This window comes from Parasteatoda tepidariorum, chromosome 11 (genome assembly GCF_982258835.1).
Source record: "Parasteatoda tepidariorum strain Cologne lab strain chromosome 11, Ptep-v5.0, whole genome shotgun sequence".
Taxonomy (NCBI): domain Eukaryota; kingdom Metazoa; phylum Arthropoda; class Arachnida; order Araneae; family Theridiidae; genus Parasteatoda; species Parasteatoda tepidariorum.
Window position 1 is genome coordinate 28,290,678 of NC_141765.1, and position 25,886 is coordinate 28,316,563.

Below are 25,886 nucleotides of genomic sequence, written 5' to 3' on the forward strand. Positions count from 1 at the left end.
AGTTTTAGTTTCTTCACTATCCTTTAAAAAAAGTTTTAATTTTTACTTTCATAAAAGAAAGTAGATATAATATCATGAACATTTTAATGTGAATTTATATCCTATAAATGTTATCATTTATGGGAATATATGAAGTTTATGCCATTTTAATATTGGCATAATTTTTATACAGTAAAAATTCGATTACAACATAATTTAAAATATATTAAAAAGGTTAAATGAGGTCAGATAATTTTGTTTTTATAGTTTTTAAAGACACGTGTCAGCTAAGGCAATATAATTTGAAATTTTTGACTCATGTTTACAATTTTTTTAAAAGCCTTGATAAACACAAAATTGAAATTGAAAAAAAAAAGACTAACTAAAAAAAATTATTGTATTGAATAAACGTATAAAACATGGCTATCTAAAAGTATTCTTGGGTTCAAAATCCCATTTGACTTTTTTATTTAATTAATTTTAAAAAAAGTAAAATTGAAACTAAATTGTAATAATATTAAAAAGTATAGAAAATTTCATTTCACTTTCCCTAAAATAGAGAATTGTTATAATTAATTTGCTTTAAATTCACTTTAATTAAAAAAATTACATCAAAAAGCCGTCTAAAATTGTCGTAGCCAATGCGATTCTATGAATCGAATAAATAAAAAATTAAGCATTTTTTCATTGGAAATTCGGAAAACTTTCAGTATGAAAATATGCAAATAATACAATGTTAAAATAATTTATTAAAAAAAAACTACGTTAAAATTTTTTAACATTAAATGATTTTCAATTCCGGTCTAGGTAAGTAGGTAGGTACATTATTTACGTTGCACTAGAGCTGCACAATGAATTATGGGTGACTGTCAGGGAAACATCCCAGAGGATGATCCGAAGACACTATCGCAATTTTGATCCTTAGCAGAGGGGATGGCTCCTCCGCTTTGGTAGTCCGACGACCTGAGCTCGAAGTACATTTTAGGGTAGAACAGTTTAACGAGGACCGATACTGCGCATCCTCGATCCCTACTCAGGTAGATGAAAGTGTTCACCCACCCGCTTACTAACAGCAGCTAGTGCTCCTTTGACTTTGATGTTCTATTTAGAACTGTGTATTTACGATCAATACACTCCATGACTTAATTCGGTTTTGAAAAATAAAACATGTAACAAAATATTATTAGTAGGTTGCAATATACGGGGTTACCCAAATGATTTATCCAGTTTTAAAGATTAGTTTATTTACAAGTGTACTACGTACAAAAACTAGTGATACGTGAAAAGATATACTAACCAAGCTTCTGCCTCATACTAAACTTGCTCACTGTTCAATGGTAAACCAAACACCAACCATGAGCTCAGTTGTAAGAATTTATAAATACCCGTCACAGCAGCAGTGTTGATGACGTTGGGGTTACGTAAACTTGGGTTCAACAGAGTCAACTTTGTGAAGGACAAAGTTCAAGGCCAAAAACGTCATCATCGAGGCCAAAAACGTTGTAAAAAGGTATCACTACTGTTGTAACTGACATTCCTAGAAATTTGCTTTTGAATGTATGGACGGAACTGGCTTACCATTGGGATGTACACCAGATGACCAAGAGTGCAAACATTAAGCATTTTTAGTATATATCAAAAACTTGGAAAATGTATGTATCTCTTTATGTATTTCCTGTTTCAGTACGTCGTACAGGTACTAGTAGGTGTATCATTCAGGATATTTTCCTCCATTATTTTCTCATCAAGTATAATCCTTTATAAACTTGCTTTACTTTTAATTACTCATTATTGAAAAGCTTAATTGAAAAAGGTTGCAAGAGATTTTAAGCGTGAAATTAAAAATCATGTTAAGGTCACCTTTATGACCGAAACTCAATTTTTTTCATCTCTCTTGCATAATACAACGGTTTTTAAAAGAAAATGAATTTTCCCATAAAAATATGTTAAGCTCTTAAATCAATTTATTTTGTATACTTTTCAAAGTAATTTTTTTATTGTCTTCAAGTGGTTAATAAGGCTTAAATCGAAACTAAACTTACCGATGGAGGACACGAGGAGTGTTCAAATATAAACTAGATTAAAAAAATTTGGAAGGAGGAGTTGAAACGGATTGATTTATTCCTTCTGGTTCTTTTGCATTCTGAGAAATATTGGTTCGAAGTAGAACCATAATGTTAGTATAATATCACTAACTCTAATCATAACACCGTTCTTAGTTGCTATAACCTTAATTCAGTGTAAATTTGTACCATGTTTTCGGTTATAATTTAAACCAGATTTAAAGTTTAATACGATACAAAATTTTATCACAGTGAGGCCACACCATAACCAGAATAAGACTGTGTTGCAAAAATAATAAATAAATCTTCAAATCAGGACACTATTCCTGCTGTAATATCACCCAACATTTTCCGAAAACAATTGCATTTTTTTAAAATCATTTTCAACAGATTCTAGCTTGCAGTTCTCCTTTTCTGTCCACAAGGTACACTCATTTAGTCACAATTATGAATAAATAGGGGTTAAATAGAGGTCAGGAAGCCCTTGTACAGTGAATCTCCCAAACATTTTCTCAAAAGCTTCGAATTTTTTTTTTTTTTTTTTTGTCATTAATTTCTCTACTAATTCTTTTTTCTAAAATTCATTCATTTATTTATTTTTCTACAATTTATAGCAAAAATACCCTAATATTTTTTCCTGCTGGCTCTCTTTAACTGTAATGTTATATTTTCGGAAAAACTTTCTCCTTCTATAACAACTTAATAATTTGCGATTTGTTTTATTCAAGATTTGGTCTGTTTCTCGTTGGTGTCACTCGTGATAAAGAAAAGAAAATTATTATCATTCCCTCTTTATTTGCATGGACAATACGAAAATCAACTCTTTCCAGGTTTGTGTACACTAAAGGAAAATTCAAAAGATCTACACGTTTACATTTATCCTATGTATATGCTAAGCGATATAAAGTTCTTATGGTAATTTTACAGATAGTTTTTTAAATTCAATCAAAGCAACTAACGAGGTACATCAAATAACGCCTAGTACAATCTTCCATTTATGAAAAATGTCACTTAGATTTCTTAAAATACATATTTCAAAAATTACCTTTACCATTACTTTTATTTACTCTTAACGGCTTAAAATCGCAAAGCATTTAAAAAGTTTGCATACTTTTAACATCAATCAAAAGAAACAGCTTTCAACTTTGAAACAAGCTTGTTGTAACAAATTCTGGAAGGAATTCAAAACAGTCTATTTTTAAATTGTTTACGTATAATTTTAAAGTTGATCGTTTGTAAAGGTAAACATATACATGGAATGTTTGTGTACTTCCTGGTGTTAGTTCTCCCATTTATTTCTGCAATTTTGAAAAGTTTCTCACGGTTTTATTTTTTCCTTCCATCTTTTAAAGTTAATTTTTAAATTGGCTATGTATCAGAATTTGAATGAATTAATGTTTTTAAATCTTTTGAAATTAGACACGGTACCGACATTATGAAGAACGGTGCTAGTCAACTTAGCTAAGTCAACATATTAATGTTTATCGTGTTCTCATTTATAATTGTAATGCTGAAAAAGACGTTGTACTACGCTTAATTCCTTCTTAGATGTTATAAGATGCTGATAGATGAGGCCAGGAAGTGTATTTGGGGACACCATCTCAAAGCGATCCATCACTGGGCAATTGCACTATTTACGTTTCGTATAATTGTGGTGCAGTTTTAGCATCACTGATAATAAGCTGCCTCTTCTTGAAACATCAAACGCGATAACAATTGCTGAAACTTATACCTGATGATGAATACGTCATATTGAAACGTTATTAAGTTTTTTGATTATATGTTATCACAAAAGATTCCTTTTTTTATTAATTATTTTGTCTTTAACTTGGATTGGCTACTTGTATTAAAATTTAAGCTAGCTATTTTTAAGTTTTCATTTTAAATGCAACTTCCAATCATTTTTAATTTGAAAATGTAGAATTTTGTTGATGTTAATACATTCGTTGCCGATCTTGCACCAGCAAGCTTGTTTTCTGGGACACCATTACTTAGACACCAACTCGATAGACTACAACGCGCATGCGCGAAGCCGGTAGCAAACGTATTGCTTTACTTTAATATCAATTTACCTTAGTTAGGCTACAAGTTATTAACTGAAAAAATCAATATAAATTCTTATTTTGTACCCTAACTTGCTCTAATGATTAAAGTAAATTGAGACAGAGTTTTATTCTAATTATAATTTTACTGAACTTAGGAAGATGCTTTAGATTTAAAAATGCATCAGAATAATTTTCAAGAAATTGTGAGAAGTGCCACGATAAAAATATCAATTAAGAAAAGATTTACCTATCCAAACTTCCTTTACAGAAATATTGCAAGTATTTCAATGTACTGATAACCATGTCTCAAAGCTAAATGAGACCAAACTTTTCTGATCAAAAATTATTTCTCATAAGTTATTCGTGCAGTATTGTGAAAGCCCTTTAAAAGGATTGTTTTAAAAAAACTTAAAACACTTTTGTAAGAAAATCACCTCGTTACAAATATTGAAACTTATCAAAAGGTTTTGTTCATTGTATTGTAATAGCAATAATAGGATATGCCTTGCATTTAATCATTTAATAAAATCCATAGTAATCTAGGTAATCCATAGTAATCTTGGTAAAAAGTAATCTAGGTCCCTATAAACATGAATGAGTTAGATGGTTTCTGAACTGAATGGAAGTAATGCAATTGATTACAATAATCAATTACTCAGCAATCGAGATTACTTGTAATCTTATTTACAGAATTTTCATTTGGGAGAAAAGAGTAAAGTGGTTACTTTAGCTTTTGACTTTAATGTAGCCACCCTTCAACCGAGGAAATAATGTCATCACGTAGGCTGCCAGTGTCATAAGTGAATTGAAAATAGGCGGCTGCAAATTTCCCTCCATTTTACTCGCATTATTTTTCGCCTGTACGATTTTAAGTAAGTGACAAAAGTTAATCATAAAAGTGGAACAGCTAATGTTAGCTCGTCGATGAGTTTTTAAATCTGTACGCATCCCGAAATGGGTGTTTTAAAAAATGGACGCAAGAAAAATAAACCATTTCAGTTTTGGAGGCAAATTTAATAACGAAATAGGGAATTACTTGCTTACTTTTCCTTACTTATTTAAACACTAAGCATAATCATTACGTGAGAGCCATGGTGGCTCAGGAGATAGAGCACTCGCCTGTTAATGAGGTGCCCCGGGTTCGAATCCTAGCGATAGCTGGTCGATTTGAATTCCCCGCCCGGATCACACCGACCACATTGCTGACGTAAACAACCCTCAGTGGTAGACGGATAATGGGTTAGAGTCCCCTTGCCGTCAGGGTAATCATGGGAGGTTTCCGAGGTTTTTTCTCTCCATGTAATGCAAAATGAGGGTTAGTTCCATCAAAAAGTCCTCCAAAATTTCTCCCAAAACTTGATCTAGGAGTTCCCTTGTTTTCTGGATTGGATTCGAAATTACATGGCTACGAAGTTAAACACTGGTAGTCGAAAAATTCAAAATTGCGTCGGCTGTTCAGCAACGGTTATAAAACCATTACGGGACAAAGTCTTGAACTTCAGGGCAAGGTGGATGTTAACTTTTTAGGTGAAGTCTTCGTATTCAGAACTCTAAATGATAAAATGAATTTTAAAACTCTAAATTCCTACAGCTTAATTATTTTACCACTATTGTAAATTTATGACATACGTGGAAACTGCCCAAATTTATTTGGATTCATTAGTTTTTCCTTTAAAAATACTCACAGAAAAAGTTTGAAAACGGAATAAAATGCTATGTTCATTTTATAAACTCATTTCGAACTGTATCCAGAATTAAAAACTCAACAGCGCTTTATTTTCTGCTGTGCCATAAATCAGCTTGCAATAGATTTTTCAAATGATGCGTTTCGTTTGGAAACGCTATGTCAAGAAGATCATGTAGCAACTGGTTCGTAATAATAGTGGCGTCATTTCGGAAAAATATCAAACTCTAAAGGCAATGATAAATTAACTATATGTTAAAAATGTCGGAAAGGAAATTGGTTTATTGTTTGCGACAGAGAAAAAATAATGAATTTGATAGCTAATTTCTCAAAGAGGCTTTGCGTCTTATTTTTCATTAATATAATATTAATTTCAAATAATTCATAGTGTAAACATCAATATATGGGGAAAGTTAATTCATATAATTTTAATGTGTATTACTTCTCAGCTTATGTTAGCTGAATACACTGTTGGGATCAATTCATGTGTCTATAATTGAAAGAAATTAATTTTACTCTAATTGGAATATACTTGGTTGTACTTTCTATCGATAAAAGTATTTTAAATCTTAACTTATTGAAACGTCACCAAACCGTAGAACACCATAACCATTTTTCTTAAATCTGTAGAATGTAAATGATTCGCAATAAATTTTTCATGAAATTCAAACTTATTTTAAATACAATGCTTTTTGTCTTGAGGATGAAAATAAGGTTTAGAAAATATTAGATGGGGAGTCGTACTCGCACGCACACCGAATATAAGATATCTCTCCGAAATCTCGATTGACTTATATTATAATTAAATCAAAAACTGTGAAGAAAGTAAGTTTTTTAAAAATGTGTTTAATAGAAGCTTTATTAGTAGATGACAACAAATCAATACAAACAATTGCCAGCTTTAAGCGGGAACACCACAGTAGAAGCCTTTAAGAAAAGGATTTTTTAATGAATTTTTCAACGATTGGGATTAACTTAATAAATTTTTTTCTAAATGAACACATTTTAATCTTCATTTTATCATGTTGTACATACAAAAGTTGAAAAAATTAGTGTTGATATTATAGAGGGTCTATAACTTATTTTTTAAATTATCCATAACTTGCTATACTCGTAAGTTGAACAAAAATCATCCAAATTTGATTCCGTTTTAATTTTTTAGTAGTTTGATTTTTGATTTTTAAATCCCTTTTCTTGTAGATTTACCTTTGTAACACCTCATATTGTTTTTAGAGTAGCAATCAAAATTCTCCGTCATCTTCATTTAGAGCATATTCTTTGGCTGCTAGACCAACATTTATTTCTGGTTGTTACAAAACTATCAACAACCTAATACACATTTTATCATGTTGTAAATACTATTATTATAAATTCTACTATTTTTAAAACCCATTTATTGCCTTTTTCCAAGTCTGATTTTATACAAAAATAATCTTTTATTGAACCTTACGAATTAAAATGAAAATTTTCACTGATGTACGGTTTAGTCAAAATTTTCAACACTCATTACCTGAGAGGTAGGATCATGTGGGTAAGAAACTAGATACCTATTTTGTAATTGCCTTAACTAAGGCGAAGTTACCATTAAGTTCTCTGTACTAATAAAAGTAATAAAATAGGTAATAAATATTTTAAGGGTATAGGTGATTTTGTTTTCCTCGAAAAAACAACAGTATAAAACTTTTTTAGACGTTCCATAATTTATCTGAAATTTAAGCTAATCTGAATTTTCTGTAGAAATTTAACATAAGCACAGACATTATTTAAGTGTAAATGCTTTTGTGAAACAGTAATAAAAATTTTAATAATCTAATTTTTGTCAGAACTGAAATTTGTAGAAGTGTCAATACTTTGTCTGCCACGCTCGATAAAAGTAATAAAAATCATGTCAATTGCTCGAAACAACTTTTAATGGGCAATCAAGCATGCATTTTTAAAGCTATACTAGCTTTAATAAATTATAAAACGTACTTTTTGAAAAAAATATATTAGCCAAAAAAATATAAAAGATTGACCAATAGTCAACAACTAGCAGGAATTAAAGCAATATGCCGTACTCAAAAGAATTATCAAGTTACAATATAAGCTTAACACGTTGAATGCCATGGAGGTCACCGGTGACCGGCACTGGGCTTGTTCGTAGAGCCACGGGGGTCACCAGTGACCGGCGACGCCAAAATTATTAGAAACACATAATTCGAGTAAATTTTTAATGCTTTTAATTTTTATATATTATTATCGTTACTAAAATGGTCTGAAGAAAACAATGCAATACATACTGAGAAAATCATTTTGGCCAGACGGGAGAGCCATATAAAATTAGCGCGTTAATAGGTTTATTAGAAGGTGAAATCAGCGAAATAATTTGATTTTAATAATTTTATCATGCATCAGATGAAATAATTTGAATAGATAAAACTGATTTTAAGACAAATCGTTGTATAAATAACTTTAAATAAAATAATTGAGTTTGCAGACGAAAACAGTTTAATAAATGAGTGTTATTTTCTGTTTTCAGTGAGGTTTCAAAATTTTACTTTAACTTAAGAAATTTAAATATCATCGATTATCTTTTTATACTTCATGGGCAATTACTCAGAATAAAACATAATATAAAATATACATTTTATCAAAATTTAATAATTTTTTAAATACCTTTAAACGTTGGAATTGTGGTTTAAAGAGCACAGTTATTGAAAAACTTGTGTCTAAACACTCATTTGCAAATTGTCTAAGACTCTTTGTTACGTAACGATTGCATATTAAACTTATTCTTAATTCCTGCATTACTTCAAATAAAACATTTTGTGTAATCCGACCATACTGTAGTGTTTTGTTTGTTGAACCCTTTAATTGATGCATATGTGAATACTATTTTCTTACATTAAATTTCTATACGTAAACTGTGATATTTCAAAATAAAAGTAGAGAAAAACAGCTTTTTAAGAATTTTTTTTATGCACTCGTATTGTTTGGAAATTTTTTTATGCAATTGAACCATACAAAAGTATTAAAAAAAAAGATTTTGATAAAACCAAAAACATGATACACCAGTATTAAGCATTTTCGATTTATTTCAAATAAAGATTTACAAACCTAAACTTATCATTAGCAATTTTAAATCATTTTTCATTCGAATATTTTATCATCTCAATTTTTTTTTTGTATTTTGCTCCTTATCATTAGTCTTCACAAAAAATTCTACAGTTAAAATTTCCTAAGACAATTTAGATTTAAAAATAACGTTTATATAATTAATTAATAACGTTCATATAATATTAATTTCAATTATATAACTAACAACTATATTTAAAATTTCGACATCACTTCAAGTTCCATGTTGGGAACATCAAGTACCACATAAATTTCAAGTTTCATCTAGAGTATCTCAAAAATTGAGCCAATTAATTTTTACCATTTATAAATATAACATTAATGGCTCATTTTTAAACAAGAAAGTAATTTAGATTCTGTTCACATTATCTTATTTTGTAACCATCGTTAAACAGTGGTCCCAAATTTTAGGCTTAAGACTACCAATGTCTTTCGTAGCCTTGTAATTTTGAACATAATCATAAAGCAAAGGAACAAATATTGTGTGAAATTTGTTTTTTTGATGGAACAAACCAACATTCGCATTACATGCAGTGGAAATTCACGAAAACCTTCCATGGTTAACCTGACGGCAAGGGGACTCTAAACCATGGTACGTCTACCACGGAGGATATTTCACGTCAGCACTGTGGTTGCTGCGAGCCGGGTGCGGAATTCTTATGGACCAGCCATTCCTGGGATTCAAACCCGGTTCACTTCACTGAAACGCTCTATCCCCTGAGCCACCATGGTTCAGAGATTTTGTTATTGGAAAAAAGTGTAGATTTATTATTAGGGTCCTATAAGTTGTGCAAATAGGAGGTAAACTGCATAATTCATTGTCTGCATAATAGCTGAATATCACATTTTTATTTTTTTTTTTTAAATTTCTCTATGGTTTGTCTTTGAATGCAATTACACCTTTTTCAATTCTGAGAATCCTTTTAACCACTTGTCTTATCATTTATTTATCTTTTATTTATCATTTATTACTTGTCTTATCATTATTTTGATTATTTTCCCTTCATCACAAAAGCTTCTGATCTAACTTCACTATATCTAAATTGAAATCTTGACTGTAATTCAAAAATAGCTTAGTTGTTTTCTGGATTATATATGCAACCTGTCCGTATAGTTTATTTAAAAAAAAATTGCTGCATAAGATACAGGGTATTATTACGGTTACAAAATGAAAGCTACAAAAACGAAAATTGTTTGAAAGAGTGCAATTGAATCTGTTTCAGATTGCTGCGAAACGTGACAAACAACTAGAAGAGGAAGTAATAGAATGGATTCAAGAAATCTTAGGAGAACAATTACCTAATGGACCATACGAAGAGGTCTTGAGAGATGGTGTTATCTTATGCAAGTAAGTGTGGTCACATTACATATTAAAGGCAACATTTCAACATTTTTAGCAGCTTAGCATTTGTAAAGAAAACACACTTCAGCACATTTATTTAAGCTATTTTAAAACAATATTAATAAAATAAATAATGGAACTACAATAAACAAAATGCTTATTTAAAAAGAAAGTCATAAGTATTTGTAATGAAAAATACCGAAACGTATTTTCATTTTCATGATATTTCGAAAGATAATTTTTAACAAAAAAAATAATGAGTGAGTGGTATGGTATACACTTTTCATAACGCAAGCAATTAAAAGAATTGAAATAACATATAAATTTCTGTTATGATGAAAGCAATTTTCGTATTACGATTGATCGTCATCTTTTGTCTTTATCACTTTTTTTTGCGAACTTTCTCTAGTTTCTGGAGTCTTTAAAAAAAGGTATAAAATATACTACAAACATTGGCGCTAATTAGCAATTTTGTCCGGTGACATGGCACACTGGGATTTTTTGATCTTACGTGTGTAGTGGGAACACTATGCTTTGAAAATTCAGTTTAACGGTGAAGCATATAATTGTGCACAATTGCTGCATGTTGTGAAACCTTATCTAATTTTTACCTGGCATTCTTTAAAAAGGAAATAATTTTTCAAAAATAAAAAGTGGTTGAGCTGTTTTTTTTTCTTTTTTTTCCCAAAACAGTTCTATCATAATACACTATCGGGATACGAAGTTGAAGCATAGCTCCTTTTTAAGCTTAAGTAATGGCGAACAGAAATAAATATTCACTTTGTTTAAACAAGTATGTACTACCACTTTTTATGTATATTTTTCATGTGCCTTCATCCTGAGCATCAATGGGTATAAGGTGTTTAACTTAACTATAGTATCGAGTAATCAGATTAAAAAAAGATTACTTTGAAAAATAATGGAAAAAACTTGGCATAGTACATTAAAGTTGCGGAAAATTTAATCAATAAAAATTTATTCTACACATTTCAAAATTTCAACAATTTGGAAAAAAAATTTTCACGCAAAACAGAAGAGTTTATAAAACATTGAGAAAATGAACTTTTTAAGCTTTAAAGAATTAAAATTGGATGTATATAAAAAACAACAACTTTGAGTTATTAGGAATTAATAATTACAAAAGGTAATTTGGATAGTTAATTTCATAGATATACAAGACGAGGTTAAAGAAAAATAGTTTTCTGAAAAATTGGGATTAAAATATTTAAATGTGCTTCATAATACCCAATCCTATTATGCACTTAATTCTTCCAAACATTCCCAACTTCAAAAAACCATTTTAAACACAATAGATTTTTCTACAAAAGAAAGCAAATGTTTAGAAAATGGATTATGTTTAGAATGGTGTATCTCTTAGCATGCAAAATACTAAAATGGAGGTCGAAAATCCAATCATGAAGGTCAAGAAAATTCAAGTAACTATTTTCTCACTTCTCAATCAGTATGCCACTTATCGAATGAGCATCATCAAACCTTTGTCTACTCCTCTTGAACTTGACCTGGAAGTACAGAACTGTCTCCTCTTTGGAAAATCCCCAAAATCTACAACTAAAGAAAGTGTGCCAATGAGGAACTAGTGGATAACAATGTTGTGTCTTTTAGATTGTAGTGAAGGTGTTCTTCACAAAAAGACTCTTCAAGGTCAAACACTGAACTGATATCCTGAACTTTTTTGGGAGTCAAGCAAACGACAGTTATGAGGCATTGCCCTCAATGACATCTGCTGATGAAACCAAATATATATGCCTCTAAGAAAATCAATTCTTTGTTTTGAAAACCCCTGTTTGCCATATTAGAAAGCATTCCATATTCGAAAACAGTATAAGTTAGTTTTATATAAGTAATTAACTAGTAAACTGAAATAATAATTAACTAGTAAACTGAATTTTTCTAATTTATTCCAACATTTATGTTTTAGAAATAATTATTAGTTTTAATAGATGAATCTTAAAGTACTTATTTTAAGAAATTGTGGATCCCTTAAGTCTTAGAACTATGCACATGGTTAAAACAACCTTATTGAGAGGACATAGTATAAGGTACTACTGCTTGTGGAACTAATGTTTTATAAATTAATTTGGGACATTCAATCTAAATAACGTTTAAATCTGTTGTTCCAACAGGAAACATACTTGTGTAAATTTTTCTTTCATGTCTGATTTTATTACCAATTTGATCATTAAAATAACTTGGGATCTAAACTGTGAATAATTCTTCTTGAAATCTGTTACAGTTCCTTAAAAATAACTTAAGGAAAAAGAGGGATTAGAAATCAAATTATCACGAGAAAAATTAGTTATTGGTAGAAATTTTGAAAAATCATGAGTTTCACAACTTATTTCACGCATGACTTAGTTTATTAGATAGTTTGATTTCTTTACTTTGATGACACAGTATAATTTACATATCCTTCAACTAATCTGATAAGCAGGTAGAGAAAAGTCCTGTGAGTCATACAGTTAGTTGTACGCCATTAATTAAAGAAAATAATGATATAAAGATAATTGGAATCTTAGAAGCATATGTTGAAATAATTAACTTTATTAACATGGTTTAAATTATTTTTTGTTAATATGTTTTCTTAAAAGTAACAATTCCTGCAAATAAAGCAATTTTTTTTATCTACACGTATTTATTAATTTCGAATACATTAAATCTAAAGCTATGTATTTCAATATATTTCGATTTCACGTTATGTATAGATTTTTATGATTAGGTTATCTAGTTATAGATTTAAAATGCTATAACTAAATAACTCTACAACAAACCATAAATTAACTGTCTTAAAATAAGCATTTTTATTTTCAAATGAGTTAGTTAGTTTCAGTAATATCGTTATAAGCTCAAAGAATTTATTTCGTTTACTTTTTCCCTTCAGCTCAAGTTTTGGTTAAAACAAAGATACCAATGTTGTTTGAGTAAAGGGTGTATTGTTTTATAGTAAAGTATGTTAATTTTTATTTATGGGCATCTTATGTTTCTAACTACTTTCAAAATTTAACTCATTTATGCCAAGCCACAAAAAGTGGTTAATATATGAAAATCACTTATATATGTAAAAAGTAGTAAAGCATTTATTTATACCAATGTGGTATTCCTTACCTACCACTATAGCTTTAGATAAGGAACTTGGCACTTGAATTCAAGTATTTATATTATCAATGTGTTATGGTGGGTAGACCTATCTATTTTCTGAAAAATTAATGCTAATAAACAAGCACTGAGCTACGATGACTTAGGCGATAGATCTCTCGTGTCACAAAGAGGTGAACAGATCTCAAAGATGACTGTTCGATACTAATTCTGCTCCCATATCACGCAGTGCAAATGTAAAACATCCTCAGTGGTAGACGGAACATGGGTAAGAATCCATTTAAAGTCGAGCTAACTGTGTGAGGTTTCCGTGGTTATCCTCTTCGTAGAACGCAAATGCAGGTTAACTCCATCAAAAAGTCCTCTACGAAAGCCAATACGGAGGAATATAATATGAAGTTGAACATTGATGACCATTGACCAAAAATGGATAGACTGTTCAACGCCAGTTTTAAAATAAACACTTGTGCTACCATTTTCTTTTTCTTTTGAAAAACGAAACCATCCTATTAAAAGACGCAAATAAACTCACTTTCAAAATTGTTTTATTTAGGTTGATGAATCAACTGTCACCTGGAATCATAAAGAAAATCAACACACAAGGTGGTCAGTTTAAAATGATGGAAAACATAAACAAATTTCAAGAGGCAGCAAAGAAATATGGAGTGACTGAAATAGATGTTTTCCAAACTGTTGATCTCTGGGAGAGGAGAAACATTCCTCAGGTGACACAATGCATAATGTCACTGGGCAGAGCGGTAAGTTGGCTTCAATTTCTGTCAATCAGTTTTATAAAATGAATGCACCATGCGTGCGATAGGATTACTAATAATGCTAACAGGTTGGCGAGTTCCAGCAATAACGTCGCCGTAGTAATAAAAAGGTAACCTAAACTGGTCACATTTGGCTTCTAGTCTTATTTTCTATTAAATTCCACGCATACCGGGTATCCGAAAAATGTACAATCTGAAAACTCTATTAAAATAAAATAAAAAGGGGTATATATGGATTGCTGCTTAAAAAATGAGATATTTTTTCTCACCAAATTTCACAATTTGCAACAAAGATCGTCAATAGATGGCTCTACTCTCTGGTAAAACTATAAAACAATGATTTTTGCAAAACTTCAAACCATTATAACTGAAGGTAGGTAGGTACTTTATTTACGTCGCATTGGAGCTGCGCAATGGGCTATTGGCGACGGTCTGGAAAACGTCCCTGAAGAAGATCTGAAGACATGCCATCGCGAATTTGATTCTCTGCAGAGAGGATGGCTCCCCTGGTTTGGTAGCCAGACGACCTGGGTGCGAAGTCGAGCACTTCACGGTGGAACAGTTTAACGAGGATCGATACCGCGCACCCTTCGCCCCTACGCAGTTTGATCGAAGTGGTCACCCAGCCGCTTAGTAGCTACCTTAAATATATAAAGCTTAGTTTCACCCTAAAGCTGCATCACGTTGTTGATACAAATGGTGATTATTTTGAAATCCTTGCTTTAAATTCTTTTTCTTCTTTTTTTTCAGTGCTAAGTGTAATCTTGTTGAACTTAGTGACTAATTTTGAGCCTCGGTTAGAATGAATGAACCTGGTTCGTTTAGCAGAACGCAGGAAACCGTTGAAAGTGTTGTACCACGAGTACCTCGGAACAGTGAAAGTTTTTTTGCCATGTAGAGGAAGAATTTTGCTCTCAGCATATGCAATTGATACCTGTAACAACATTTACAGTCCGTTAAGTCGGTTACTTTTTCAGGCTTTCCAGTCTTGGGCTAGAGAAATTTTCCTGTTTTTTTTTAATTGAGTATTTTTTTTTCAATCAATTCCATCTGAAAAGAAAACCTTATATTATCAAATTCGGCTTATATTATTAAATGCAAATACTTTAAGTCAGATACAAAAATTACTTTTTTTAAAACTTTGGCTTTATAAGTCTAACAAAATAAAAATTTCTCGTTGCACAATGGACAGACAAAAAAAGAGGACCATCTTGAATAACTTTTGATCTAATGATCGGATCTTCACGATCTAGGACTCATTCTTGATGGTTCGATGGAGTGACCTCCAATATGCAAATTAATAAGTGCAGGCGATATTTTAAGTTACGAAATCATACACATAAATGTATTTTCTCAGAATAAACATACCTTTTTTTTCTACTGATTAGAATTTCCGACCCCCAAAATGTAGGGCTAACCGCAATCTGTAAAATATGGTCCTCATAGTTTGGTCTGAAGAGCGGTCCAAAGTTTGGATCCCTTAATGTTAATTTTACTTTCTGTGTATTTTGCTGCATCTCGAAAAATTTCCAAAGCGAATGGAAAAAATTTTGTACACAATAATAAAATGCGATAATACAAATATAATTCCATGCAAAAAAATAAATTTTTGTAAATATTCACTATTTTTTATTTTTTATAAAGCAATAGTCGAAATAATTTTGAATTGTAAGGTACAATTTTTTTTACATCATTTTGAAGTATGTAATTTTACATGGCAAAATACAAAATTTGAGCAAAATCGGTTGAGCAGTTCCTGAGAAATCTAATTTTAAGAAATCGTACATTTAAAATTCGATTTCTCAAAAACTTCTCAGTCGATTTCGTTAAAACCTTGTTTTTTGCCTTGTAAGATTCCATACTTTATAACGATGTAAAAAATGTATACCTTGCAATTCAAAAATTTTTTGATTATTTTATAAAATAAAAGATAATAAATACTTACTAAAAGTTTCTTTTGCTTAGAATTATTGTAATTGTGTGCAAAGATTTCTGTATTCGTTGAAAAACTTCTCGATATATGGCGAAATAAAAGTAAAATTAACATTATGGGTTCCAAAATTTGGATAGCTCTCTTGATCAAACTATGGGGACCATATTTCCCAGATTGCGGTATGTTTATAAAAAAGCGGTATGTTATTCAGAGAAAGTACGTTTTTGTGTCTGATTTCGTAACTTGAATTGTCGTCGGCGATAATTTATTAGCATATTTGAAGTCAACCCCTCCAACTATTGAAAATGAATCTTAAAGTTTGCGTGATTGTGTTCGCTATTCCGATATTGAATTAGGTTTAAATTATAACTCTTTCCCATTACATTATTTTTATCTAGAAAACAGACAGATATGATGAATATTGTGAGTTACAAAATAAAACTCAAAACTTGAGCAATTTTTTAGAGTATTGAGAAAACTGCAGATATTTTAGCTTGTATTTTTATGGGGTTTAAAATGCTTGGGTTTTTTTTTTAAATTTTAATCAATTCAGAATTTTTCCCTCTCTCCTCTTTGGGCTCATGTAAACTATGAAATTTAAATAATAAGAAAATGAGCATAGTGGGTTTCATTATTTGACAGTGTATTTCAAGTTATGAAACTGAGTTTTTTGTGATTTTTCACAGAGTTATGAGTATTAAAGTTTTTTCAAACGAATAATACCACTCCCTACAGCTGCGGAAAGAAATTTCTGTTTAAGTGGTTGAAAATTTAGCGTAATAAAACAAACGTTACAAAATTCATTACTCAGTATGCTTAAAAATCAAAGTTTTACTGCCAATGGCTATGATAGATGATGGATAGAACGTTCGCCTTTTAATGAGGTGAGCCAGATTCGAATCCCAGCGGAGACTGATTAATTCAAATTCGCTCCCGGTTCTCACTGACCACAGTGCTGACGTAAAATATCCTCAGTTGTTGACGGATCATGGAGGTTTTCATGGTTTTTCCTCTCCATGTAACGCAAATGTGGGTTAGTTCCATCAAAAAAATCTTCCATAATGGCTAGTTTGCCCCAATATTTTATCCAGGAGTTCCCTCGTCTTCTGAGTAGTGCTCAAAACTATAAGACTACAGATATGGACATTGGCAGTTGTAAACTCAGAATCAGGTCTGCTGTTCAACGCCGATTGTAAAATAAAATTACCCCAATACATTTTAAGGAGGAAAGAAATTATTAAAATTAAAAATTTTGCTAAGCAAAAATTAGTTATATGTAATCATTTAGCTAAATAGTTGTAGTTTTAATTCTGTATGGATTGATGAATATTTCAAGCTACTAGAACTTGAAACCTGTTTATTGTAACCGTGTCAGTTTATCAAAGTCATCGCAGATTTGGACATTGGTAGTCGTAGACTCAAAATTAAGTCGGCTGTTTAACGCCGGTAATAAAATATAATATTAATACACAATGTGAGGTCCTAATGGCAAATTATTGTCATTTATTATATACACAGTGGTCTGAAACAAAACAAAAGTTGACTAAAAGTGTAAAACGCTTTAATGATCTGTTTCTAATTACGAATATGACGTGAGATTTTTAAAATTCAATGAGCTCAATCCAAAATATCAATTGAAAATTCAGGATTCATAATTGCTACTATAATGTTTGAACTGCGAAAACATTTGGGATTGGAAATTAAATACTATATAGAAACTGAACCAAACACTGTTATTTCAAAATATTCCGTGCAACATTATAAATTTACTTATTGTGCTATATATGCTAAACAATCAAATATATTACGATAGTATTTAAAAACTAATGCCATTTTCTTTTTTTGCTTCCCAAGATAGCATAATATTCTCCTATTTCCTTAGTCAGCTAGAAATTTTTTTTTCTGAAAGCTATTATATATATATTTCTACTATGTGCTGAACAAGAAACAAAATTTATTATTTAGATTTGATACAATTATTCTAATGGCAGGTTGCAAACTTTCGATTTTTTTTTTATCTAGAATAAATCTTTAAAATAAGTTATGAATCGAATCATTCGATCACTATTTGAAATACATTATTTTTTACAAAATCATTAAAGCCTTAATTTTTTCAGGAAAAGGTTGAATACTTACAACATAAAGAAAAAAAACATGTATTTTTTCAGATTAACTATTGTTTTCTATCAATTTTAATATCAATTAAATTATCCGCTCACCCCTCTGTTTTTAAATATATTAATGATTTACCAGCACCAATGAAACACTCAAGTCAAATGCACGGGGTGTATTTTTTAAATTTTTATTTTTAATATTTTTTTGGTGTAAATATGCTCAGCTGATTTTTTTTTCATTGTATTTACCTCTCTTTACAAGAATAGTGCAATTTTAGAAAGGAGACAAACACTTTTGAATTTAACGAAGTTTCTATAAATTGAATTACATGCTTTTAAAAAATCTATAAGAACAAGTAAAATACAATTTTTACGTATTCTACTTGTATATTTGCAGTCGTTAAATACAATGCTTTAACAATTTTGAAAAACATTTTGCTTTCAAAAATTAATTTTGTTGTCAAAATATTCAACAACAAAAAAATAATGTTAGTTCAAGATAATAAAAAGAACTAAACTAAAATCGGCTTGTTACTTAAGTTGGAAATAGTTGATACAAAATATTTTCTTTGTGATTATACTGTTCAACGAACATTTTTAATAACTTTTCTATATTTAGTCAGATGTTTTTCCAATCTCTGTGCGCCCTCTGTCGATTAATTGTAACTAAGTTTAACAACATAAATATAATTTTTGAGTCAAACGCCAGCAGAAGTTTTTTAATATTGCATTTTTACTCATTTCATTTTTCACTGTTTGAACATTTCTCTACAAGCATAACGTAATTTCAAAACTGTCATGTGCGGCCAACATAAATGTATTCAACAATGTTTCTAAAATATCAATAATTGAGACATATATTTTTAAAACGTCTATATGAGCAAGTAAAATACAATTTTTACTCTACATGAAAATTTGCGTTTATTAAAGACAAAATTTTAATAAGATAAAAAGAATTGCCTAAGATTAGTTTTGCTGTTAACATTTCCAAAAAATTTTAACGTCTACTTTTTTATTAGTTCGCCATGCTAAAAAAGTACCGTCAGATGGGGTGAATTTGTGCAAACTGTCATTTTTTCAATTATTAACATTATAATAATTAAAAACAAAAAATTATGTATGATTTGTTATCTCAATTGATAAGGCTTTTAAAGTACATGGTGTTTATAAAGTCCCGGACCCATTTTGATGTTTAATAACTCATAAAATAATAAAGATAGATTAAAATTAATAACATAAATGGTTAGATAGACTCAAAAAGTTTCATGACCCTTGTCAATGAACTTCCACGTTTGCACCCTTCGTCGCACGGAGAATATCAAGTCGATAGTCAATTTCACGCCAGGTAGCGGCAAGCATGTCGGCATCCACAGAGGCTATTGCGGTTGTAATTCTGGCTTTTAGGTCATCAATGTTCGACACGATCCTCCTGTAAACATTGTCCTTTATAAATCCCCAAAGAAAAAAGTCCAGCGGCGTTATATCCGGTGATCTGGGTGGCCAAGGAATTGGATCTCCTCGCCCAATCCATCTTCCTAGAAAATGGTCATTCTAAGAACTACGAACGATGATACCCCAATGAGGTGGTGCACCATCTTGTTGCAAAAAGACATGTCGCTGAAGCTCTTCTAGTTGTGGAAATACGAAGGTATCATCGAATACGAAGGTATATGTGGGTATTATCTACCTGGCGTAAAATTGACTATCGACTTGATATTCTCCGTGCGACAAAGGGGGCACACGTGAAAGTTCATTGACAAGGGTCTTTTTGAGTCTATCTAACAATTTATGTTATTAATTTTAATCTATCTTTATTATTTTATGAGTTATTAAACATCAAAATGGGTCCGGGACTTTATAAACATCCTGTATAACCTACCTTCCTGGTCAAGATAACGAACTTCTTCAACCAAGCAGACTTTCCAACCTCCGATTTTGCGACGTTAAGAAATTTGAAACTGTTTATAACTTGAGCTCACAATTTTCCAAAACCGATGATGTTTACATTGCCAGTTCTTGGTAAATCATTAGTTCGTTATGTTGACAACTCATATCAGTTGATAACGGGCTTTAAAAAATACCCCTAGATGGCACGACGCAAAAATTGAAAAAAATGGCAGTTTGCACAAAGTCACCTCCAGTTGCACAAAGTCATCCCTCGCTTCACAAAGTCACCCCATCTGACAGTTATAAGCTCAGCCTGTTATTTAAGTAAAAAAAGAAACATAAATTTTTTCTTTATAATTACATTGCGCTATATACATCAAAAAGTAGTTATTTTATTTTATAACCGTCGTTGAACAGCTGACCCAATTTTTGAGTTTACGACTACTTGTGTAACTCCGAAGTATTGTAATTTGAACCCAATACAGAATACCCAGAAAACTCCCGGATCAAGTATAGGAAGAAATTTGCCTTCATAGGGGACTTTTTTGATGGAACTAATTCACATTTGCGTAACAAGGAGAGGAAAACTACGAAAATCTCCCAAGGTTAGCCTGACGACAAGGGGACTCTAACCCATGATCCGACTACCACTGAGGACATTTTACGTCAGCACTGTGGTCGATGCAAATCGGATGTGGAATTCGTATCGATCGGACACGGCTGGAACTCGAACCAGGTTCACCTCATTGGAAGGCGAACGCTCTATCCTCTGATCCACAGCGACTCAAAAAGTAGTTATAATCAAGAAACAAATTAAATGTTTTATTTTTTAATTTAGATACCATTTTTACGATTTGGCCAATGTGTGCCGCCTCCTCAGCCGCTGTGTCAATCAGTTTTTGTACAATCATAATTTAGACAGAACATTAATACTAATTGTAGTCTATGTTATTTAGCGACATCAATCTGAGTAAATCAATAAACAAATCGCCACTTACTTAAGGAATCATTAAATAAGTAGCTGAATCAACTCACTAAATAACACTGAATCACTAAGTCAGAAAATCACAAACCGCACTATGTCCAAAAGTTAAAGAATAAACTCATTTTTGAGGAGAATTCAAGAACTAATGAGCTTTTATATAAAAGACATTAAATTATAACAAAAACAGTAACAAAAAGGTAAGAGCATGAACTTTGAGATCTTGATTTAATAGGCATCCCAGTAAGATAGTCCGAAAATAATGTAGGAAAATGACGTGGATTTTAATATGGTGTGGGGCACCGATAATAAAGTTATCACAATGAACTCTCGTGTTCTTTACTTAACTCATTACGTCCTGAAATAATTCATCTCGTTCCATTAAAGATGTTCTTAGCTCCGGAAGGTTACTGGAAATGTATGGCATGCTGAATATTCTCTGCCATAAGCACCTAGGACAGTATCTGTAGTATTTAAATTCCGTAATCTAAGTGGCATCAGCTTCAAGATTATCAGCAAATCGGACGCGAATTGTCATCTATAAAAATAAACTGGAGACCTACAGCACCTCTGAACCATCTTGTACAGTACTTTAAGATCTCGGCCGTATACCTCAGAAAATTCCAAATGTCTTCCCGCCAAATGGTCACCTGATTACAGGTGAGCCAGCCAGAATTTGTGCATGAAACATTAACCTTGGACACAGTTGCAAAACATCTCCTGTATTTTCTCCTTTGATGAACCCTGATTCAGTCTGAACAAGGATTCTCAACGCATTCACTTATGTAGAGATTATGAACTCGGTATCATCCATCCCAACTGGAAATGAACTGCAAAGTAGGTAGATTTTTAATGGTGTCAATTGGAGTGATGTTAACCAGCAAAAACCTTCGAACTTTTCTAAGAAAGTACTCTGACTTCTCTGGAGCAAAGTGCTTCGATCTTTGAACCTTCTAACTTGATCTTCTAACTTGAAATGGACAGCAAAGGAGCTCGATTTGTAACGGTCTCAACTAGCGAGACATTAAACAGCAAAAATCTTCACATTTTTCAAAAGGTCTTTGACTTCTCAGAGGCAAAGGGCTGAGATCTTTGAACCCTACGTAAAATTAGTGATCCGATTTCGATATCCAGTTAATTTTTATGGATAACAACGCGTATCCACACAGAGCTGGGTGGGTAGAGAAATCCTCAAAGCCGAAGATAATCAGATACCAGCCAGGCCTCCAAACCAATATCCTATTGAGCTTTTATGGATCCAAGACGTTTGTCAAGATTATATACAGTATGGGATTTTGTTGTGAAAACTGATACCTCATATTAAAAACTTCTCAATTATCATTTTGCTACATCATTTTTGGATTATCTTGCTGTAATACTCATAAATACGTGATCTTGAGTTCGTGTCATCAACTTTAGTAACGTTTTTGTGATATTTTAATGCATTTTTATTCATTTGGAACACTATTCCTTAAGATCTCGAGAGTGAATTTTTTCCTTTACTTTTTTTTGGGTACGAGAGTAGTTGAAACATTAACCAACTAAATTTCTAACAAATTAAAACCTTACCTCACTTTTAATATAGCCATTTTGGTCAGATCATTTGAGTTTTTATTAGTAGTCTCGATCATATCGACTTTTCCTTTTTAAAAGTATATTTACCAGCCTGATGCTACAAACTTGAACTTTAATTCTGATTCATTTCAAAATATCTATATTGCAATTTTTAAAAACCTTAATTTCATAGAGTTATTTGTATCGAATATTGTCTTAAAAATCAAACTTATTTTTAGGTAATAAGCTAAATGAATTTTGTTTTCTAAATCAATCTTAATCCCAAAAATATTTTTACATATTAGTATATTATTTTGTATTAATTTAGGTCAAAATAATAGAAAAACATTATACTTAGTATTTTAATAATTGAGGGTTATGAAATGCAACAGGAAATGCTGGTTTCTTTTTTTTTGCGTTAAAGATAAAATCCTTAAAACACGGTTCACTTTCAAACAGTACGTTTTCAAATTTGTACTTATTTGTATTTCATTGAAATTTCTTTAATTTTCAAAATCCGTTATTGATGAGCTTTTAAATATGAAAGGAAAAAAATTTCGAACTACTTTTTTTTAGATTTTAAATTTTAGTGCAAATATAATTCCGATAATCTAACAGATATTTTAGTAACTACTAGACTGTTTTCTTCAATCAAAAAATACCAAAATATATTTTTGCTTATTGTTAGAACGTCACAAAATATATACAGTGAAACGTCTCGGGAGCGACCATTCTTTGTTCCACAGTAAAATGGTCCTTAATGGAGGTTGGTCGTTATTCGGGGTTACCTCCATTAACTTCAAAATGTTATGGAAGGTATAAGATTTTTTGCAAACTATTTTAATTTTAGTCAGTGTCATTTCCTTGGTGCGGAAGTGCCACTTGTGTTGGCGTCGTGAAAACGTGATCGACGAATAAAATTTAACATCAATAAAAATTATCCCTACTGATATAATTATGAATAAAAACAAATTTACCAATTATGAATGATGGAACTATTTTAAAAAAATTAACAGTTATGCTTTTTGTTTAAGTTTGCATTTAATTTTCTATTATAAAAATTAGCTAGCTTCAAAAATTTACAGGTTTGTTAATGATGCTTAGTTTTTTTCTAAAATAACTTTTTTTCTTATTTAACTTTCAACTCTAAAAATAAATCATTGATAGCATTGTCTTTAGTGCAACATGATGTTGTAGACCTCTTTCAGAGATCGTGAAAAAGAGCTCTCTAAATAAGAACCTCACGCAACTATTTTGAATAAATTTTAACCTACTTATTTGTTTCGATAATTCTTCGTGTTTCCTTACTAGACCTTTTCCGCATTTAGTGCAAAAGTTTGCCCGGTTGCTGGGAGAGGTTTTGATGGTCTCTCCTAAAGGTTTTCTTCAACACAAAGTCTATGGAAAGAATTCCGTGCTTCCCAAAAGTGGTCGTAAATAGAGGCTACAAAGATGTGGCCTTTCCTGGAGGTTTCTCTGTATATATATTATAAGGACACTGGTGTTCTATCTGCGTCTAAGGGTTAACTAATGAATTATACCATGGTTTTGCCTTACGGTGGACGGGTAGTTATTTGCAGAATAATTTAATTTTTATTTTCCTTTACAGTGCTACCTCCATCCGGAATTTCCTGGGCCATTTTTGGGACCAAAACCATCGGAGAAGAACGAAAGAGAATTTTCTGAAGAACAACTTCGAGCAGGAGAAACCATTATTAATCTTCAATACGGGACAAATAAGGGAGCCAACCAAAGCGGTCAAAACTTCGGCAATACACGGCATATGTAAAAGTTTTGTGCAAATATGCAGGGTTACCACAGGCGACTAAAAATGCAAAAAGTGGTAAACTAATAAAATTCAAAATTTTATTGAAAAATACTAAAGTTAGTAACTTTTTAGGGCATTTTTTTTTCAGTTTACTGTTCAAAGTGAAAACTAAGAATGTTATTGATTTACATATGAATAACTTAAAATGTAAGTTATAGTGGTAGCTACAATTAAATAAAAGCAAATTGAGTTTTTACTACTTTTTACATTTTTAGTCTCCTGTGGCTTCCTTGAATATGTAAAAATCCCATTAGTACGTTTCCTTTGTGAATTTTAATAGAATAAATGTTGATGTTTTAATTGTTATTTTGTGGTAGTTTGAGTTTATATCGTACGTAGACACTTTATTTTAAAATTAATAAAAGAATTCCGTATAAGTTTAATAAAAATTAAGCATCCTCGATTTAAAAATATAAAGAAACAAAATTATTATAAAATCAAGTATTATGAATCACTCGAACAAATCATATCAACTCCACTAGAATTTTATATACCTAGAATCTTAATGCTAAGTTGCACTACTAGTGCAAAAACATGAATTTGGGCAAAATTTTCGAAAATGAGTTTATTATAAATTTAGAATTTCCGTTCTCTTAGCTTTCAACAAATACTTTACTTTTGTTTGTACTACAATTATTTACAAAGTTATAGTAATTTTTGAGCAAGGTGATAACAGGTGACAGACTAATGATTTTAAATCTTTAAATGCGTTTATCTCAAAATTAGATTTTTTACCTATTTTACACCATTTTAAACACGATATCTCAGGTGGTTTTAATAATAATTGTCTACAATTTCTTATCAGTGTTTATGATTATAGAACACATGTTTTGAGCTACAGACTAAGAGATAAAAGCATAATTTCATTTTTTATTGCAAAGACAAGTGCTGAAATTTTTAAAAATTTGCCTTTTTAACTACTTTGGTCCCTAACTCAGTAGTATATGCACTTGCTTTTAAGGTAGTAGTTCAAAACGTAGTTGATAACCTTCTAAATAAAATTATCAAAAGATTTTTGGTTTCAGGAGATGGAAATTTTTTTCTGTGTCTAGCGTATATGCAAAAAAACGCCTTATTTTTACCGAAAAATTTTCATTTCAAAAATAATATTTTGCTAGTTTTATGCACAAGTTTATACACAGAATAAAACAAACTAGTTTTTTAAAACTTTGGACAATTTTTTTTAAATATTAATATTAAAGGTTTAAAAAACTAGTTTATTTGCATAAAACTAGTATATTTAGAGAACTCTCGTTAATGTAACAGTAGATCCAATTTTTACTGTTATATAAATTAATCTCTAAAGTAAATTATCTTTAGCTGAAATCTAGCCTAAATAAATCTGAATGACTTAAAGTATCCGACTAGTTTGGACTTGGTTTCAGCTATAGATCATTTACTTTAGAGATTAATTTATATAACAGTAAAAATTGGATCTACTGTTACATTAATGAAAGTTTTCTAAATTGTGTAT

The 25,886-nt window shown here is 30.8% G+C and overlaps 1 protein-coding gene across 1 annotated transcript in view; it reads left to right on the top strand.

The window, feature by feature from the left end:
- Positions 1-24,718, top strand: part of LOC107440649 (muscle-specific protein 20) — a 32,221-nt gene extending 7,503 nt beyond the window's left edge. Inside the window, exons 2-4 of the mRNA XM_043039057.3 lie at positions 10,109-10,233; positions 13,895-14,099; positions 24,194-24,718. Coding sequence (XP_042894991.1) covers positions 10,109-10,233; positions 13,895-14,099; positions 24,194-24,373 — 510 coding nt within the window. The 3' untranslated portion in view covers positions 24,374-24,718. The remainder of the gene's footprint in view (positions 1-10,108; positions 10,234-13,894; positions 14,100-24,193) is intronic.
- The last annotated feature ends 1,168 nt before the right edge of the window (positions 24,719-25,886 follow it).